The following is a 21061-nucleotide window of genomic DNA, read 5'->3' on the forward strand; positions in this document are numbered from 1 at the left end:
ACAAGGACGGGTTCAACAGCTGTGGACCGCGCACACGGCGGGGTGCCGTCACCTCTCAGGGAGTGCAGGCGTCCTCGGTGCTGCCGCGGCAGGAACTCCAGGGCATGCTGCTGTGACAGTGAAAAAAAGCAGGGCGCACAAGAGTGTTTACATTACGTTCTCTTCTGAGGGAGGAAGGCGGGGGAATATGGATTTCCTTACATTTTCAAAAACAAACAGTGGAAAGATACATTGAAAAATGATCAAATGGTTACCTTAGGGGGGAAGTGTGGCAGGCAAAATAACGGTAAGCCGAAGATGTCTGTGCCCCAATCCCTAGATCCCACGAATAAATGACCCTGTATGACAAAGGGGACTTCTGAAGATGTGATTAAGGTTCAGGACTCTGACATGTGGAGATGATCCCTTAAAAGCAGAGAACCTTTGCTGGCTGTGGGCAGAGAGGAGGATCTGGCAGCAAACGAAGGGTCAGAGAGATGCTGCTGCGTCTGAAGGCAGAGAAAGAGGGCCAAGGAATGCGGGCAGCCGCTGGAAGCCCGAAACAGCAAGGAGACGGGCCCTCCCCAGAGCCTCCAGAAAGGACCATGTCTCAACAGCACCCTGATCTTGGTTCAGTATGACCTCTGTCAGACTGATGACCTACGGAGCTGTAAGATGATAAAGCTGGGCTGTTTGCAGCCATGACGTTGCTGGGGATCTGTGACAGCAGCAATAGGAAATGCTACGGGAAGAAACAGGGTAATACGGATGGAGAGAGAAGCCAGACTTCGGTGAATGTATTTCACAGCTTTGGCTCTGAAACTGTGTTAATGTCTTACATAATTAGAATAAAAGTTAAGTTAGAAAAATCTCAAAGAAATTTCTAAAAACTGAAATAAACAGAAACTAATTGAACTGTCAGTCAAGTTGGTTGCACAAACACTCATAGACGAATTTCAAGCGACTTTAAACACGGTATTTTGGTGTGTATCCCCAAAAGGACACAGCCTAACAACAACAAAATCACAAAAAACCTTGAACTGCATTCAGTAACCTTACTGTTATTACTAATACTGATCATTTACCATTTACATGTATATAAGATACATGCAGGAATGTATTCTGCAAGATAAAGCAAGTAATTATAGAAATGTCAGAACCAAGTAACGAGTTTTTCAGTGTGAGAAACAAGAATAAAATCAAAGTAAAAACTCTTAAATCTTAAATTTGCATTGTAAAATCTGTATTACTTCATGACTTATATTTCCTCTCTCTAAAAATCACTTATTTCTAGTTCTGTTCACTGAAATGGCCGAGAAACAACAATACGCCAATAGCAATGAGCACCCCAGCACACCAACTGCAATCTCTAACTACCATCTTCACTTGAAGAAACCACAGCTCCTTGGAAGCGGCCATGCCCAGGCTTGAGTGAAATGTACCTGATAAGCTCAGAATAGTTTTTTGTTTTTTTTTCCCCAGAAAGCAAAAAAATACAATCAAAGACTAAGACCACTGCCAATGTAAAAGGAACACAACAGCCAGACTGACTGGGATAAGTAGATCATGAGAAAGAACAGTGCCTTCAAATGAACAAAAATACCATATAAAGCTCCATGAGCTGATAATCATACTCCAAAAACAGCAGGGGTTGTGGGGTGGTGCCTGAGTCACCTTTGAGAAGTTGCAAGGGACTTGATTCATGACTCTGGAAAGCTGATAAATAAAAGTAAAGAATCATGCATTTATTCTGCCCTCCCTGTATGAACTATACTTCAAATTAACCGAATAACTGACAACATAAATTTCTTTACAGACAATTGCTAACTAATAAATCCAGGAATAATATAATTAGAAAATCACAGCTTTCCAGTTGCTAATTCAATAATCATTCTAGAACACAATCTTCAATGAACACTAAAATGATTAGGAGAAAGGCTGACATGGAACACAGGATCACAGTAACTAAGCCCACTGATAAACCTTTACACCACTAGAAATGGATGATTTAGAAAAGATTTGCTTAGTAACTGTTCAAACAGGAAGTATTCAGTACTGCCTATGAAGTATTTCTGGCCAAAAGAAGGAACCTGAATTTAATCGACTCTAAATCTAATCAGTTTACAAGAAGTTAAGATACCTCGAAGATACAACCAGCCAAATTCAGAATGGGAAATTCTATAGGACAAATGACCTGCTTTCTTCCACAAATAAATGGCATGAAAAAAAAAAGTGGGAGAAAAAGGAGAACAGACAGAAAGAGAATTGGCTATATCGACCGAATGCCATGTGCATAACTTAACCAGATTCTGATTTAAATAAAACCAAATATAACAAGACATTTTTAAGACAAACAAGGACATCTGAAAAAGGCTTGGTATTAAAAATTATTAAGGAATTATTCTTACTTTTGTAGGTGTTGTAATTTTAGTTATATGGGGGAAAAAGTATTTTTTTTTATAATGATTTTTTATTATATTATGTTAGTCACCATACAGTACATCCCCGGTTTTCGATGTAAGGCTCGATGATTCATTAGTTGTGTATAACACCCAGTGCACCATGCAATATGTGCCCTCCTTACTACCCATCACCGGTCCATCCCATTCCCCCACCCCCCTCCCCTCTGTAGCCCTCAGTTTGTTTCTCATAGTCCATAGTCTCTCATGTTTCATTCCCCCTTCTGATTACCCCCCTTTCTTTATCCCTTTCTTCCCCTACTGATCATTCTAGTTCTTATGTTCCATAGATGAGAGAAATCATATGATAGTTGTCTTTCTCTGCTTGACTTAGGAAAAAGTATTTATTGGTAAAATAGTACAATATCTGGGATTTACTTTAAAATACCCCAGAAAAAATGTTTGTGCACGTGTGTGTGGAAAGAAATGGTGGTGGTGGGGGGGTGTAATAAGATGAAACCAAATTGATAAAATGCTAATAATTACTGATGAGTATGGGAATTTAATAGAAGTTGTCTACTTTTTTTTAAAAAAGATGCGCTTATTTATTTTAGAGAGAGAATGAACACATGCATAAGTAGGGGGAGGGGCAGAGGGAGAGAATCTTCAAGTAGACTCCGCTGAGCACAGAGGCCAACATAAGACTCAATCCCATGACCCGTGAGATTATGACCTGAGTTGAATCCTCAACTGACTGAGCCACCCAGGAACCCCAGTTGTCTACTTCTGTTTACGACTAAAATATCCCATTACAAAACATTTATTAAAATTAAAGGTAGCAACAAGTAGAGGGCAAAGACAAGAAAATGAAAGCTCAACCAAGCTCAAAGACAGAAAAGAAAGAAAATAAACAGATAAAGCAGGTCAAAAATAAAGCACTAAAAGTCAGATGGTGGAAATAAACCCAAATGTATCAACAATCACAATAACTGTAACTGGACTGAATACACTGATTAACAAAGATTTTCAAAAGAGATTAAAGGGATAATCCAGCTCTATTATCACCATGAGAGACCCACCTAAAGCAAAAAGTCACAAGATAATTAAAAGTAAAAGGATAATAAAAGACATACACCCTCCAAAAAAGAGTTGTTGTCGCTATACTAAGGCAAAATAAATTTTAAGGTATTTTAAAGATAAAAAGAGTCCTTGCAAAATGATAAAAGATTCGAGACTATGGACTCTGGGAAACAAACTGAGGGCTTCAGAGGGGAGGGGGGTGGGGGAATGGGATAGGCTGGTGATGGGTAGTAAGGAGGGCACGTATTGCATGGTGCACTGGGTGTTATACGCAACTAAATCACGGAACTTTACATCAAAAACTGGGATGTACTGTATGGTGAATAAAATAATATAATAAAAAATTATTATTAAAAAAAGAGATTAGATTAAAAAAATGATAAAAGATTCGATTTACCAGGAAGACACAATGATTTTAAATTTGAATGTACCTAATAATATATCCCCTCAAATATATAAAACAGAACTGACTAAACTATGAGAAATTAATAAATCCACCACTGTAAAAGGAGATTATTTCACTTCTCTCAGTGATAGATCAAGCAAACAAAAAACTAAGAAGAATACAAAAAATTTGAATGCAGTAAGTAATAAGTCCAAATCTAATGACATACATGGAACTTGGCACATAACATCAGCAAATACCCACTATTCCCAAGTACAGAGGAAACATCAAAACGGATCAAGCATTCGACTGTTAAGGCAGTTTCAGCAAACATCAAAGAATCGTCAACCCAATGCAATTAAGTTAGAAACAGATATCCAAAAAAGAAATTTGAAACCCTGTAAATCTGCATATTAAAATATCCACTTCTAAATAACTCAATGGTGAAAAAAGAAATCATAGGAAACATTAAAAACACTTATCTCTGAGCAATGACACTAAATTATTATTCAGTTATGAAGAAGGAATGAACTACTGATCCATGATGAACCCCAAAAGTATTATGCTAAGTGAAAGAAGCTAGACACACAAAAAAACCCACATATGGTTCCAATTCTATGAAATGTCCTGAAAAGGCAAATCTATAAAGTAAATAAAATGAGTAATTTCTTAGGGACGCCTGAATGGCTCAGTTGGTTAAGCATCTGCCTTTGGCTCAGGCCATGATCCCGGGGTCATGAAATCGAGCCCTGTGTCAGGCTCCCGGCTCGGTGGGGAGCCTGCTTCTCCCTCTCCCTCTGCCCCTGCTCATGCTCTCTCTCTCTCTCAAATAAATAAAATCTTCAAAAAAAAAAAGAATAATTTCAAAACAAATGTGACCAAAACTGTTTTAAGAAGAAACTGAAAAGCTAAACTCATCTTTGAACCTGTAGTTAAAAAAAAAAAAAAAATAACTACAGGCCAATTCCACTCAGGAATGTAGATGTAAGAAAATGATATTAAATATTAGATATAAAGTCAATGTATCAAAAAATACATCATAACCAAGATGGTTTTAAAACAAGAATTCAAAAATATTTCAACATTAGAACAACGTATCAATGTAATTCAACATATTAACACTGAAAGAGAAAAAATTTATGGTCATCACACGAGACAATCAAAGACATCTGATAAATCCAATACCCATTCATGATAAAAATTCTAGCAAATAAAGACCACAAGGAAACACTTATAACCCTTAAAAAGCTACCTGCCAAAAACCTACAGCAAACATTATACTTAGTGGGTAAATCTTAACAGCAGTCCCACTGAAATCAGGAGCAAGATTAAAGATTTCCAGTTTCACAGAGTCTCATCAACCTTGTAGTGAAGGTCGTAGAAATGCAAATGAGGAAAAGTACTAACTGGCTTACAGATTAAAACAAAAAACTAGAACTATCTTTCTCTTTTTGCAGACTACATGATTATCTACGGTGAAAGCTAGGAAAATTTAGTTAAATTATTAGAATTAGTAAGAATTCGATGAGGTTGAGTACATAAACCACTTCCATACTCCAGGCACGAAGTTAGAAAATACACTTTCTAAAAAGATATTATTTCCTCTAAACGTACATCAAATTGAACACATAATCACAGAGGAAAAAACTGGCTAAAAAATTAATTAAAGGGGCACCTGGGGGGTTCAGTCGGATGAACGTTCAACTCTTGATTTTGGCTCAGGTCATGACGGCAGAGTCCTGAGATCAAGCCCCGTGTCAGGGCTCCATGCTCAGTAGGGGTCTGCTTGAGATTCTCTCCCTCTCCCTCTCTCTCTCTGCCCCTTCCCCTGCTCATTCACACGCATGCTCTCTCTCTCTCAAATACATAAACAAATCTTAAGAAACAAAAAAAGCTCCCTTGAGCTTTATTTAGCAGGTTTGCTGCCGGTAGTGGTAAATAATCACAGAACCACTCTGCAACTTGTGTAGTTTAGAGAAAGAAAAGAGCAAAAGGGAGAAACAGGGAGGGAAAGGGGGAAATTTCTACTTTACAGGAGGGTCAGCTGTTAAAAGGAGAAGAAATGGTAGAACTAGAAAGTCCTTACTTTGCAAGCAGTGTGACAGCGGATTCAGGCAAGGATCACCCACAGTTGTTCAGTCATTGGGTCCAAGATAGTCAAGGAACAGGACAGTCACAGTCTCAAAGCATCACCCCCAGATTACTTACTGACTCAGAAAAAAGGCCCCTTACGATGGAGAGCTCTGACAGAGGCCAATTTAACCACGTGCTCAAACTCAGGATCAACACTAATGGGAGAAGCTGACATTACGAGATCTGGTAAGAGGTATGCAATGTCACCTCTGTAATATTCTCACTAAAAATGATGGACTTGATGGACTTCAAACTAATCACAAGGAAGCAGCAAGTTCACACGGTGGGACATTCTTCCCGAGAACCACACTGAACTCTAGGTACATCCCCACCCCCACCCCACTCATCGTTTAGCCATTCTGAGGGGATAACTCAGGAAACTGAACCTGTACCCTCAGGGGTTAGGAGTTAGGGGGAGGAGAGGTACTCGGCCCAACAGCCAACAGGGGGCATCAGTAGGAAGTGGGGCTCAGGAGCAGGGGTGGGGCTGTAGCTACTTACTTCCCGGATGGCCCCATCGCAGACCCGAATGACATTGAGGAATGTGGGCATGACCTGCGGCAGGAACTGCACACACTTGAGGCCCAGAGACTTGAAGATGAAGGTGATGGCCTGGACAACCATGGTGTGATGGTGCGAGAGGGACTGGTCTCGGAAGATCCGCATCAGCGCCACCATGGACACAGCAGGGTAGAACTCATCCAGGGGCAGGTTGCCCATGTTGACCAGCATCTCGCTGGTGCTGTAGTCCGCTAGGACAAAAAGATGGCGAAATCACGAGCTCTACATGACATGACTCTGACTTGGAGCAGAACCTGCCTAACAACAAACAGCCTGACCATCATTCGGCATTCATGGGGAATACAGGATATGTTCGGAACCCATGAACAGGCTCTCACCATGAAGAAATTCAAGAGCTTTAGGCTGTTCTATTACCCCGACCACAAAAGCCTAAAACGGTACATGATGGGTTTTCTTTAAATTGCTATGTTAAACTTCGCTTCTTATCATTACAGTTGACAACTTTGTAGTTGAAACCATCAATAAAAATAATTACTCCCCCAAATGAAAGTAAAGGAAATCAGATTAGGCTAACATCTGTTCAGCAGCTGCTTGATTCCCCTAGGGACTTCAGAAGAGGGAGCGGCAAATGTTAGCTGACCTGAACAGCAAGGATCTCAAAGACTGGGTGAGGGCGGGTGAACGGTGCACTGAAGAGGCCAAGAACTAGACCAGTCAGGAGACTGGACTGGCGCCACTGAGCAAGGATGAAACCTGCAGGGACCAGGCTCAGACTCTGTTCCTGACCAGCCTGGTCTGAAGGGTAAGGTCAGAGCTACGCTTCTCTACTATACAGAAGAACTGGAAGCAATAGGATTCCATCTGTAGAGTTTAGAAACCAATTATTTTGAGGAGAAGACTCCATAGCTCAGGGGTTAGAGCACTGGTCTTGTAGAAACAAATTATTCTGGGAAAACAACATTTTGCTGGAACGGCTGGGAGAGCCACTGTTGAACTTTCACTCTTTCGAAAATAAAGCCCGCCTTGATGAACAATGAGTTAAGCCTAGAAAAATCTGCAGTAGCCCCATACCCTACCCAATCTCTCAGGCTACTTGTCAAAATGCAGAGGGGCTCCAAGGCCAGACCAGCTGATGAAAAAAAAGAGCCCTGGATTCTGATTGCTACCAGTTTCTCTATGTCCCTGAGCCTGGCCTCAGGTTTCCCTAGCAATTAAAACCAGGAGAATAAATTCTACGCCCTTCCTTCTTGGGTGCCATGAGAATAGAAAACATCAAAGAAGCACTAACAAAGAATGAGAGATGAACAGAGGTGATGGGGTGATAAAACACATCTCTCTCATCAGCACCAAAGGTGGGTACAGACTTGGCCTGTTGACCCTTGACAAAGAATGTGGACAGATGTAAGGACTATGGACATACTGGGAAGCAGCATCCCTATCGTGATTCAAGAGGAAACTTGACCTTCCATTCAAAAGTCATGAAGTGAGCCAATATGCTATAATTTGTTATCCAGCCCAAGGCTCTTTCTAACCACAGCCAGCAAGGGCTTTGTGAGGCAGGAACTTGGCGGGTCTTTCACGGTTCCCCTCAACTTACAGGAATCCTGACTTGACTTGGATTCAGATAGGCTGACAGCAGAAGCGTCGCGGGACTGGTCAATCATGCCAATGTTTACTTTGTGCTTGTAGGGATCCAGGGCCCCCAAAAGCCCCAACACACGGATAGCCTGGGTGGGTAAGGGGAGGGGGAAAAAGAAAATATTCATCACAAGATCTGATGACAATAGGTTTCATGACTATTACTCTCATGTTCCATGACACCCAGTTCATACCTGAATGACCAGCTAGAAGAACAAAGCGGACATCTAATCAACACTCCGTCAGAGCGTATTAATGCCACAATCTCTTTCCATATTTTCAGCAAAGTCTTTAAAGAACCAAGTTTGCCATGTTTCGTACCTCTCTCCGTGTACCCTGGTTCTGCTCAGTCTTCAGAAAATTCAGCAGGACCTCAAGCAGAGTGGGGTACTTCCTGTAGGGCTCCACTACATAGCCAGTGCTGGCCACCAACTGTCCCAGGGTCCACAGAGCCACCTGGACAAGCAAGAGATCATGTGGTTTGTTGAGCCAGTCAGAGAGAAGAGAAAGCATGGTTTGTACTCTCCGTTTAATGATTGCAATGACGTGTTAGAAGCTTTTCCAAGAAAAGAAGTTTCCAAGAGAGGCACTAACCATGAACAGAAATCCTTGAGAGTCTGGGCGTAAAAACAAGGCCACAAACCAATGCAACAATCACAGGATAAAAAGATAAAAGAAGAGCCCCGCCGTTCTCAAAGGAAATACACAGTCCTTCCACATCCTGAGTGATTAAAGGGAGAAATCCAACTTAAAAGGAAATTAAGAATGTTCTTAATTTTAGTCTAGTCACCTAATGACTTCGGTAACCAAACGAAATGAAGCCAGGGCTGGGAGAGGGTGTGCTGAGCTCTACTTGCCACCATAGCCACAGGCCCAGGCTTCTTCTTTCCCTCTAGGGGCTGGGGCTCTGACAGATGGTCTGGATTTTCTTTTACCTAGAGGAAAGGCCACTGGCCAGCCCTGATGATTACTGAAAGTGGCTCTAGGTCAGGATGACAGCTGATTCTGACTCCAGATCTTCCTTCATTCTACTCAACAGACACTTCCGAGTACTTACTATGTGCTGAGCTCTGGGTTAGGTACTGGCTAGGGACACTAAGTGACGAAGAGAGGCAAGGGTCCTGGCCTCCCGGGGGCCTGTTCTGCTCAGTCCAGAAGAAGCAGTACTCACCTGCCTTTTGGCCAACAGCGAGGAGTCCTGGAGCATGTCCATGATGATAATAAAGAGTTCATCCACCCACTTCCTCATTTCTAGGCCACTAACCTACAAAATGAAAAAGAAGGTGAGAGGTAAGATTAGAAATTACAGCATTACAAAGTATTTTGCTTTCCTCAGAGGCTAAGCAGTATTCTTTCCATCCTCTGGAAAAAGCAGTTGTTCCCTTACCTGAGCCAATTCTCCTATTGTAGCTAAGACATTATTGATCACACCTGGGTTTGGATCAGGGTCCGGATCTTTCAGTTTCAAAATTAAAGCCTATGAAAAGAAGGTACGATAAAAATGAATGCAGAACAGAAACTACTAGAAACCTTTCTTTTACATAAGTAAAATTCACCAGAGAGACCATTTCAATCCTAGATAAATTACTTCTAGGCTTTATGAATCCAGGATTTCTCCAGAATGTGGATTCTAAAACTTTTCTCCATACTGAGCCCATAGATATACGAGAAAGCTGAGAAATGCCATGATTTAAAAATGTTTCCCATGCCTTCTCAAATGGTATCTGATCATTTATCAGATTCATGTAAGATTTCACAAGCCTCTAACATGCTCATTAAAGCTAAATTTTTTCTTCATTTTGAGGGAACTATTTTATGCCACTATCTACCTACTTCTCCTTTCTAAGCACATTTGATGATGTGCTTGAAGCATTGTATCTCATCTCTTATAAGGAGAGCCCTTTCTTGCAATCGGTGAGATTTTCACTATTCTTTCATGGAGAATGCTTGATGTGGCTCTTGACCTGGAGCCTGGGGCCGAAGAAATTATCGATTGAAACACTCCCATTGTCTCAAAGGAGCTGGCATAAGATGACCCGGGAAGAAAGTGCCAGTGTCTCTAGCTGCTGGGAGTTACCTTCAGAATGGGCTCCATGTAGGGGCGGATGAGCCGGGGTGCATTGGAGACGAGGTGTCCCAGCATGCGGGCACTTTGCTCTTTGATTCTTCCAATGCCGCTGTGCTCCAGCTCCGTCAAAATCTGTAGGGAAGAAAGGCCTGTAGGTAGAGGAAGTTCTAGAGAGGAACGGTGTGTCGAAGGGGAAATGTGGCAGGGAACTAGAGGAAGGAACTGGAACTGCACTGAGGATCAAGTAGCTGCTGGATCCTCCACAAAGGCCAACAGTAGGGGACATAGCAGGGGTGGAAGAAAGACTCGGAAACCAGCCCCAGTCCCCACGGTCCACCAGCCGTCCCTGAGCACAGCTTTAACAGTACGGCACAGGCCCAGGGGGCCAGGAACACCAATAGGGACATCGAGAGCAGGGGTCTGCAGAAATGAGGAAGGAGGGAAGGGCTCTCTTCGAGAAGAATCTTTGTCCAGACAGCAAATCACTAAGGGGGCCTATAAATAATGATGAAGAATCAGAGAATAGTCAGAATAGCTATGCTGCTGAAAGAAATATTAAAACTCAGTAGTAGTTTCAGGGACATCTAGATAAACCCAAACAGTGAGGGACTGTATCAACAGAATCCCCTTGGACCCTGATAAACAGAAATAACATGTTTGTTCTGACATCCTTAGAACACCAGCAAATCAGCATGTTCTACTCATAGTGACACAGATATAAACAACTTAATATAGACAGACTTCTGGCAAGCTCAAGTTGCCAGAAGGAAATCTCTGAACCGTGAGAAAAGTGCATGTTAACTCAGCTACCCAGAGGAGGAGTCTACGATTTAATAATACATTTAGTCTTAGGTTATTGATTTAATAATCCTGACTTTCTGGATTCCCCCGGCAGCCTGTTTTCCTCCATCACAGCAGATAGCAGTGAGAGGGGGCAGAGAGGGATGCTGAGAACCAACCCACACAAGCCAGGAGATGGCTAGCAGGGAGGAAACATGCCCGCGAGGAGAGCGCCAATCTCTGGAGCTCCAAGGGCCAAATCAAAGATCCCCAAATTCACTTCCAGAGCCAGCGAGCAGCACTGTGCCCTCGCAACAATACCCAATGCCCACTCTGATGATCGAGAGGCCTGAGGAAAAGGCCAAAACACATTTAGGTAATGTCCCTTAACCAAGGTATGACAACGTGCAATTCAACTTGTGAAGATCTATATCTACACTTGAAAACAAGAAAAATTAAAAATTTTGGAGATTCCAGGGCTAAGCTCAGTACATGGTAAATTCATTCAACGGTGCTTCACATGCTCCAATATCAGATAAACGAGATGGCCTGTGAGCCCGGCAGCTTACTGCAACCTTCTAGAGGACACAGGCCATGCCTGGCTCATTCACTAATGTTTCCAGCACCCAGCAGGACCTGGAACGTGGAAGATGTCCAAAACATCTATTGACTGAATGAACACACTGATATTCTCATTAGGAGGTATTTCTCTACCAAGCTTCTTTAAGCAGGATTTGGGCTGGCAGGCTCAACAATGATTTGTTTTCCTTCCTAAAACCTTAGGTATTCTAAAAAAGAACTTAAAAGGATAGGCACTCCTAACACAGGCCAGCAGCTGAAGAAATAAACCATGAGGCTACAAACAGAAGTGCCAAGGTAATATAATCCTCTAATTTGTTGACTGATGATGTAACTTACAGTCACTTTAGTTACGACTGTGAATACACATTTCTCTAGGATGAAAGTTATGTATGTTAATGATTTTTCTGTGTTTACGTTCTTTATGTGGGTGGGTCAGGAAGCAGAGCGGGAGGGAGAGACAGGGTGGAGTCAGGGGACAGGAAAGGACCGGGTGAGGCACACTGAGACCCAGAAGAGGTGGGTGGAAAGAACTCGAGGCAGGAAGGACTGGACCATGCCCCACTCAGGAGGCCAGAAAACTTATGTGGGAAGGTGGAGACAAAAACTGGGGAGCCAGGTTTCAGCAGGAATTGAAAATCCTGGGGCACCTGGCTGGCTCAGTCTGTAGAACATGCAACTCTTGATCTCGGGGTTGTGAGTTTGAGCCCCACATCTGGCATAGAGTCTACTTAAAAAAGTCCTAGTAGATTGAGGAACAAGGCCAATCTGAAGCTACCTTAGGCTCTAGTCCAACGGCTTAGCTTGGCATCTGACATTATTTAAGAACAAACTCCAGGGACCACAGACCAGGGGCAATGACTATGAGAAGCAATGCTGGAACCATTCTCATCCTTGGCCTCTGTGCCTGACCTGGCATCAGCAAGAGCAGGAGAGCGGAAGGACAGAGAGGTGCTGGGAAAACTGACACCATCTGCAGCAGACTGAGTGGAGAGGGCCAAGAAGTGCAATCTCTGGTAACTTGCCAGGAACAAGAGAAGAGCTGCAGAAGAGGTTAGCCTGCGATAAGAGGCCCCCTGGAGTTACACTGCCAAGAGGCTTACAAGGTGATCAGCACTGGAACTGCGACTGTAAAGTTGGGAAAACATGGACTCTTAGAGCCAAAGGTGGCTTTTACCAGGTATCTCGATCTTTCTCCCCATCCCTGGTCCTCATCTCTCTTTCCCCAAACTGCTCTCACAATGACAGTCCCTTTCCCATTGCCTCTAGGTCTGACTGTCACACATTACCTGGATAAGCATCTTGCGCAGGAAAGGCATGACGAAGGCTGGGTTCATGCTACTGAGCCGGCCCACGGTGCAGATGGCCAGCTCCCGGATCTCAAACACCTGGTCGTTCAGGGCCACAAACAGGGCCTGCAAATTCTCTGCCTGGGCCAGGTGTGCATCAAAGCGCTCATCCAGGGATGCCAAGACACAGTAGCGGATGTCAGGGTCTGCAAAAGCAATTATGCCTTTGAACGCCTCTTCAATGCCATCAGTCCTGTGGTCTTTTCCCAGTTTCTGTCCCCACTGCCTCCGGCCTAGTGAGAGGATGCCAGCATGTACCTTTCTCTCATCTCACCTCTCAAGTCTTTTCTCTACTCATAGGAGCAAAGACAATAGAATTAAAGACAGATTCTTTTACACCAGCAGGCTGGAGTAGCCAAGCCCAATGCTTTGGCAGAGATATCAGCTGGCTGAGGCCGAAAGTCTCTAGAGAGGCCATGCAATGTAACTGGCTAATTCCAACTGCCCCGGGTGCATAAACTCCCCTAGACTGTTCCTGTCTCATAAACCGTACCAGGATCTGTTATCCCAACCACGAGCAGCTTGCTGAGCACGTCTGCCACCACTTGTACTGCAGTCTGGCTAACCACGTGAGCGTGGCCACTGATGAGGTGGACAGAGGGCGTGAGCAGGCGGGAGCAGGTGCGGGCAGCTTCCATGCGGATCTCCTTGTGCTCGCTGTTTAGGAAATGATCCGCACAGTGGCGGACGAACTGGGTCAGAGAGTGGCCTGGATACAAAGGCAGAGAGAAAAAATAAACACTGCTGCTCTGGACAGCAGATCTACAACTAGCTAGCTGCATTTTTCATTTCATGGCTACGAATTCAATTTTCAACAAGATATTGACCTAGAACGCTTCTCTTAAAAAAGGTAACAAATGGGTTTCTGATCAGCAGAGAGGCAGAAGGGAGGCAGAGGAGTGGGGAGACAGAAAAAAGGCATTCCAGCCACCCCCCCCAGTCTAATCCTTATTTTATTCCCTTCAAAGAATGAATTATTTCCTTTTATTCTGACCCAAACCTTTATATTCCCAGAGAGTAAAACAATTCTTGATCAAATTTACTTGTCTATTTTAGTTCCCAGATTTGAACACCAAAGGAGAGTCTGATGTAGGCGGGGTTTAAATATAGCTACTTTCTATTCATTAGAAATACATTATCCTGAGTGTTGATCAGCGCGAGTGGAGGAGCTACAAGAGGGAAGCCGCAGACAGCTATAAGCACTCAGACGGCACGTTTAGGCTTTTTGTACTTGCTTGTTTCCCTGCAGTCTTGATGGCTGCCGCCTACATGATTTTAAATTTCAAAAGTATCCATTTTTCTCTCCTGAAATAGATCTCCCTAGGGCACTGATGTGGGTTTATCTGCAGCTTAGAACTCCACACTGAACTACACAGTACAGCGCGCTTGAAAATCACACTGCCATAGGAATGGAAATACCTAAAAGCCTCTGGCTTAAACATTTTAAAGCATTAAATACCATTTCAGCTTCACAGACCAGGGGGGCTGGGGGGGGGGTCCATCTCTGACTTTCTTATCTCTGAAGCATTAATTCCTTGGATCAATGCATAATTTCCCTGAACACCATCTGCCCCCAAACTCAGGATGGGAGAAGAAACAGAGGAGGAATTAACAATACATGCAAAGGGGGGCGCCTGGGTGGCACAGCGGTTAAGCGTCTGCCTTCAGCTCAGGGCGTGATCCCGGCGTTATGGGATCGAGCCCCACATCAGGCTCCTCCGCTATGAGCCTGCTTCTTCCTCTCCCACTCCCCCTGCTTGTGCTCCCTCTCTAGCTGGCTGTCTCTATCCTGTCGAATAAATAAATAAAATCTTTAAAAAAAAAAACAAAAAAACAATACATGCAAAGGGCCCGGGAGGCTGAGCTGCTACCGGATCAGCTACCCGGTCTCTAGGATCCCCGGCAAGATCCAGGACTTCTAGGTGCCTTTTCTTGGGGTTCCCAGCAACACTCACTGTCTTGGCAAGATTGGCTACAATTTCTTACCTTCAAATTCAAAGCTGCCAAGTGTTCGCAGGGCAAGAGTAATGCTGCCGACATCGCTGGCCTCAGGCAGGGCTGTGAGGCCAGGGGAAGCTAGCTGATGGGCCAGGCCCTTGGGCATGCCCGGATGCCGGAGGGGTTTGTGCATCAGGACCAGGGACAGCATCTTCAGGAGCCCATCCTGGATGTCCTTCTTCAGCTGCGGAATCTGACGGCTCAGGTCGTACAGCACAGCAGTGAGGGCAGGGCTGAGGGGAAGGAAACCAGGCACCTAGGGCGCTGGACAAGATATTTGTCTGTTCTTGTGAAGAAACAGCCCTTCTTGTCCAGCAAGGGGATTGGGCCCATCACTGCTTGGTCTTTAAAGTAGAAAGGACTACAGAATAGAAGAAATGTCTTGAACTCTCTTGGCCTGGTCACAGATTACAAAACAATCTATGGATTTCTGGTCTTTGCCAGAACTTGCTTAATGTAATTTAGCCGCTGCTGAAGACTGAGTCTCAATAAACAGTCTGGGAAGCAAATGGACAGCATCATCCTTATTTTACAGATAAAAAGAACGAAAGTGAGAAAAGCCAGGCAGTTCCCCGATGATAACATGAACAATAGCTACAAACACCAGCCGAGCACTTCTCACGTGCAAGGCCCAGAGCCCAGAGTTCCTGTTTCATGAACTCTTTCACTTAACCCCCTCGACAACTTTGGACAACAGGAACTGCTACTGTGCCTGCTTTTCAGGTGAGAAACCTGAGGCTCAGAGAAGTTAAGTAACTTGGTCAGGAGCACACAGCTAACTAGAGATGGAACCAGGATTAGAAACCAGCCTGTGTGTTTAGCGTGAGCTCTCCTGCCTATCCAATTTAACGAGGAAACACCCATGCCCCAGTCTTTCAGTGCTGTCCTGATGCTGTGGGTCAAGGCTCTTACTACCCAAGACGGGAGAAGCTCAGGTTTCTGACACCCACCTCAGTCCCACTGCCAGCATGGGCTCCAGCAGCTCCTTGATATCCTGTTGGATGCCTGGCCCCATTGCCCGGGCCAGCATGCTGATGCAGGTGAACACTGTGGCATCCACCTGCATGGCCTTCTGTCTCCTGCAGGGGACCGAAAGAGTGGCTACTTCAGACATAATGACATCGTGCGATGCCCCACCTCAAAATAGCCTTGGAGCAAGGAGGGCAGGTGATTCAGGCGGGGCCATGATTTGCTGGTGCGCAGGTCATCTACTGCACAATTCTAGGGGGCCCACCACACCGGAGACACTGTAGATTTGAATTTACAACAATCCAGCAGATGGCAGTCATGTGTCTTGAGGAAGGGGCCCCTTTCCCGATTTTGCACACAAGGCACCATATGGGTTAGCGTGGCGCTGGCCAAGGTACCTATTTAGGAAGCAAACTGAACAATGTGTACATCAGGGACCAGGGTGTAGGGCACATCCATCACATGGAAAGAAATTCTTCTCCCCCATGATGAGAAGGCTGGGCTTTAGAATGTGGAGGCTTATCCCTTCATTTGCTAATAACACAGAGAAAGATCAAAACACAGCTTTAGTCAACACTGCCCTCCTAGCCTTAGAGGAGACACCCTGGCCTCTCCAACTTGCGGGGTGCTGAAGGTTTTTCTCGTATATTATTCACTGGAAGGTTTCAAGGGGTGGGAATAATGCATCCAACTCCAGCGATAGGGAAAAAGTGACCATTAGGTCCCTTCAGTTCCAGTCCAGAAGCTCTCTTTCAGTCTTACATCAAAAGAGCTTTGAAAGCCAGAGAAAAGAGCAAAACTAGGAGATTCCCAGTTAATAATAATATTGAAAACAGCACTGGCATCTAACGCGTTCACAGGGTAGTCAACCTCCCCAAATGTCTGTACATATATCACTTCATTTGAAAAAGCCTAGCACTCAGCTGGGGAAGGGTTGTGCTCTGTATGATCTGCTACTCTCTGGAGCTTAATGACGCAGAGATCAGGCTCAAGCTCCATGGAAACTGGGATGGAGCATCCTTCCTTCCCAACCAAATGGGGCGGAAGGTGAAATCATAACAGAGATGCTTACTTATGGGCAAAGTCCTTAGGGGGTAGGGCTGCACGGATGATGTCCAGCACACGAGGTAAATAGACCTTAAATTCAGATCTCACAGCCACAGAAAGCAGCCCCAGGGCTTGGAAGGCTGCTGTACGTTCCTTCTCCTTCTTGACACAGCTTAAGACATGGTTCATGGTATCTTGGAGGTACTGGGTATCTGATCACAAGAAACACAAAGCATATGGCTCAGGGTCAGGGTTGGTATATATATATCAAAGGTCAGAGTTCCTATAAAGCACTTAAATTTAAGAATAAGTTAAGAGAGGGGCGCCTGGGAAGCTCAGTTGGTTAAGCGTCTGCCTTCAGCTCAGGTCATGATCTCAGGGTCCTGGGATAGAGCCCTGCGTCAGGCTCCCCGCTCAGTGGGAAGTTTGCTTGTCCTTCTCCCTCTGTCCCTCCCCTTGCTTGTGTTCTCTAATAAATAAATAAAATCTTTAAAAAAAAAAAAAGAATAAATTAAGAGAGCCTGTTGAAAAAAAGTAAAGAAGAATTTAGAGGATATATTAACCCAAGTCTTCTGCTTGATAATCACTCCTCAGATACATCTTTTGGAAATATTAGAAATGTAAGACTTTTTCCCCTTTAATTAAAAAAAAAATCTTAAAGGGTCTCCAAAACAATAACATTGCATAATTGTCCCCATTTGTGCTATATTTGGAGGGAAAGACTACATGGTCTTATATAAGAAATATATGTTAAATCTTGCTTAAAAACAAAGAGACGATCATCTAAACTATTTTATGTTATATTGAAATTTAAAGTAATATTGAATACTGTTTGCAATAAACAGGACATTCTATTCAGCTTAGGCCTGGAAATCACTTTGATATCACCCAGAGATTTCTGTTATAGTTATATTTAATAGAATAAGATTTAGTCTGTAATTTGGGAAGCCACAAGTGTATTTTCATTAAGTTTCCATCAGCCAATGTGCACGGGTAGGTGATTCTTGGGCAATTTAAGCCAAAGTGTTATTACTCCCCTGAAGGTTGGAATTTCCTGATTTTTGCCTCTCTTCTATTCCTTCCCTTCCATCTTGCTGGCCTCAAGTCCGTGCACCTGCAGAACATACATAATAGCAGGGGAGGCAAGACCACACATCCATTAGAAAGTGAGGGATGCTGAAGGCCCCCGGAAGCTCATTTAGGAGGTGGTAGAGTCCCAAACAGCACATATGCCGCCCTGCATTTACTCTAACAAGAAAGGTCTTCTCTCACGGCTCTCTTTGACCAAAGCACCCTGGGGCTTGAAAACAGAAGAGCAAGGTGTTGTAACCTTAGAATAAGAGCACATCCATGAGGAAAACGGGACTTCTGCACGGGGACAGCATTTCAGCCGGAAAGGAGCTTCAATCAAGAGGGTGACGTCCTTTGCCTGATGTAGCACCCTAAGAGACTAGGAATTGTTAGAGGTTCCAGCCCAATCTTAGCGTGTTTTTGATATGGCCAAAGCTTACATCATTGTGAAGTTCAAGCAATGACTTCAAAACCACAAGCTTTAAAAAAGTGGCACTTTCCCCATGAGGTTGCTGTATGGGGGCTGCCCAGGCTGAATTTCAATGACACATTTTAGTATATTATTTAATAAAACAACAAAAACCCACATCAAAAGAATACACCCAGGGGCCCTCTGAGCCTTGGTATCCTGCTCCTAGGCGGTCCTTGAACTTACTGGGGTAACTGCTTCCACAACGTGCCAGACTTTGATCAAATTCGGCCTAGTTATTACTCTCTTCTGAACCACGGACTTTCAAACCACAGTTATTTAAAGCTCTACTGAACAGGGGCATGTCTGGTCATTAAAAAGGAGAATAGCTGCTGGGTACCAGGTAGGAAGAATGGGAAACTGAAAAAATAAGAATGATTTTCATGATATCATTTCCCTCCAGTTCATTGATTTTATGTGGCTAATTGTCTCGTCCTTACTCAACACATTCTCATCTCCCACAGCACATTTAATGCCAACCATGTATTATTCCCATCTCGTCTGGACTGGGTGGTGCGAAAGGAGTCTATGTGCTAGGGAATGGCATCTGCGGAGAGTCGGGCTGACCTTCCACTTCCACTCCTGGCTCACATTTGCTCCTGAATGCTTATTAAGCACAGGCAACGTGCACTGCAGTGAGGTGCAAAGAGATGTTTGAGACGGGGTCTCTCCACTCAGCAAGTAGGGAGGTAACAGAAGGATATTAAGTATGAACAGGCAACTGGAGTATTATCATTTCTAACCTTGACCTTACTTCTAAAATGGATGTGAAGGGTGGAGAGGGGGAAGTAAAAGCCGAATGATGGTTTCCATCTACTGGGGCTTATTCTGGCTCTCGGACGAGGTGTTTAGCCATTAATGCAGTTCACCTTGCAAGGCAAGGACTGTTATTCTCCGTTGTCAAGTCAGGAAGTGGAGGCCCAGGGAGGTCAAATAACCTGTCTGAAACCTCCCAGTTAGGGACAGAAGCCAGATTCATCCCAGGTCTGATGGCAAGCCTTCCCACAGCTGGGGGATCTGAAGGAAGGGGGAAGGGAGTACTCCCAGCCGGAGTCACCCAGGCAGGCCATGGGGAGAAGCTGGCACCTGAGCTGGGGCAGCTCCAGGAGTCAGGGATTCTCACTGCCCAGTGAAACCAGGACAGAAATATGGGAGCCCACAGTCTATCATCTCTGAAACCTGCCTCTGAAACCTCCAGACCCTCCTCCCTGTGAGTGGTGAGGCAGGTGGGTGACCAGGGGGCTGAAACGGGACGGTCACCACATCGTCCCTGCCCCACAGAGAGGCTGCTGTGGAGAATCTAAACCCGAATTGTGCTTCCTTTGGTCTCTTCTAAGCCTGTCATGAACTTGTTGTCTTCCATACACTCAAAGCTGCTTGGCTCCAGAACTGCCTGTCGGTCGACACACTCTGATTTTTCCTGTGACATCTGTAGCAACCCCTAACGAGGCCCGGCTGAAACCAGACAGGAGGCAAAGACGACAGAGGTGAGCCCCACAGTTGGCGTTGCTTCAAACAAGATGCAGACATGACCGCTGGGAATCACTTTTGCTGGGATTTCCCTTCAACAGTGAATGACACGTGTCCGTGGACATCCTCACCTGTGAAGGCGGAAGGTCGAAACGCGGCCAGGCGGGGCAACAGATTAAGGATTGTCATCTGGATCAGCGAGTTCTTGCTGTTCCTGCATTTCAGCACCCACTGGCACACCTGAGGGAGGAGGGCGCAGGGGTGGTGAGGGAGAGGGAGCAGGAGAGGGAGCGTGGAGCTTGTTGGGATGGGGGGGGGCTCTCGCCACTTACTTGATCAAATTTCTCCTCCATCAGGTCTCTGCAACACCGACTCTCCACCAGGGTGGACTTCGCTGGGCTGGGGGAAGCCCCGAACCCCATGAGGCCTTGGTGAGAGCTGTACCCCAGCAGTCCCACCAAGGCATTGGACTGCGGGGGCTGGACGGCCTGGAAACTGGTGAAGGGGGTAATGTGGCGAGGTTTCGTCCCAAAGCCCATGAGGTCCTTGCAGTACTTGTCATGCACGAGCTGCTGCTGTGTGATTTCTTCCATTTCTTCTCTCAGGCGCTGTATGGTTGGGGGAGGCAGGAATCAGCTTTACTCACAACGACCCCGCCCTGAAGGGGAACTATTTTCAAAGTGGGGGGTGCCTGGTTTTGTTCTAATTCAGGCAGAAGAGCACCACCTACCGAATGATGAAGCAGCAGCAGGGGGCTGGCTGCCAACGACCCCTCCCTTGGTTTGGGAAAGCTGAGTTGCAAATGGCCGTGACTCCAGACCTACGGTTGTGGCCAGGAAGCCCTTGGCAAAGGTGACGGCCAGCCCCATGCCAGGGTCCTAACAAGGACAGACTCCTTTCCTTCTCGCCAGAAACCCAGGCAGAAACAACCTGGGCAAGTAATTTTCTTGGGATCCGAGGAATTCCATGGCAGGTGGTGACTAACCTGACAGGCTGAGAATTCACATCTATGTCCCATTCAAAGGGCTGCTTAATTACGGTCCAAACTGAGAAGGACATAAAACAATTCATTTCTCAACTTCCATACTGTTCTCGACACATTCTCACTTTCCAGAAATGTTCTGC

The 21061-nt window shown here is 44.9% G+C and overlaps 1 protein-coding gene across 1 annotated transcript in view; it reads right to left on the reverse strand.

Annotated features, from left to right (window-relative positions):
- MTOR (mechanistic target of rapamycin kinase) overlaps window positions 1-21061 on the reverse strand; it is a 123129-nt gene that overhangs the window by 87941 nt on the left and 14127 nt on the right. Inside the window, exons 7-19 of the mRNA XM_026519856.4 lie at window positions 20269-20544; window positions 20068-20176; window positions 16952-17138; window positions 15861-15989; window positions 14899-15143; window positions 13406-13621; window positions 12853-13058; window positions 10214-10336; window positions 9524-9613; window positions 9308-9400; window positions 8458-8592; window positions 8096-8225; window positions 6478-6728 (exon numbers count right to left, since the gene is read on the reverse strand). Coding sequence (XP_026375641.1) covers window positions 6478-6728; window positions 8096-8225; window positions 8458-8592; window positions 9308-9400; window positions 9524-9613; window positions 10214-10336; window positions 12853-13058; window positions 13406-13621; window positions 14899-15143; window positions 15861-15989; window positions 16952-17138; window positions 20068-20176; window positions 20269-20544 — 2190 coding nt within the window. The remainder of the gene's footprint in view (window positions 1-6477; window positions 6729-8095; window positions 8226-8457; window positions 8593-9307; window positions 9401-9523; window positions 9614-10213; window positions 10337-12852; window positions 13059-13405; window positions 13622-14898; window positions 15144-15860; window positions 15990-16951; window positions 17139-20067; window positions 20177-20268; window positions 20545-21061) is intronic.

This window comes from Ursus arctos, unplaced genomic scaffold, assembly GCF_023065955.2.
Source record: "Ursus arctos isolate Adak ecotype North America unplaced genomic scaffold, UrsArc2.0 scaffold_32, whole genome shotgun sequence".
Lineage (NCBI taxonomy): Eukaryota > Metazoa > Chordata > Mammalia > Carnivora > Ursidae > Ursus > Ursus arctos.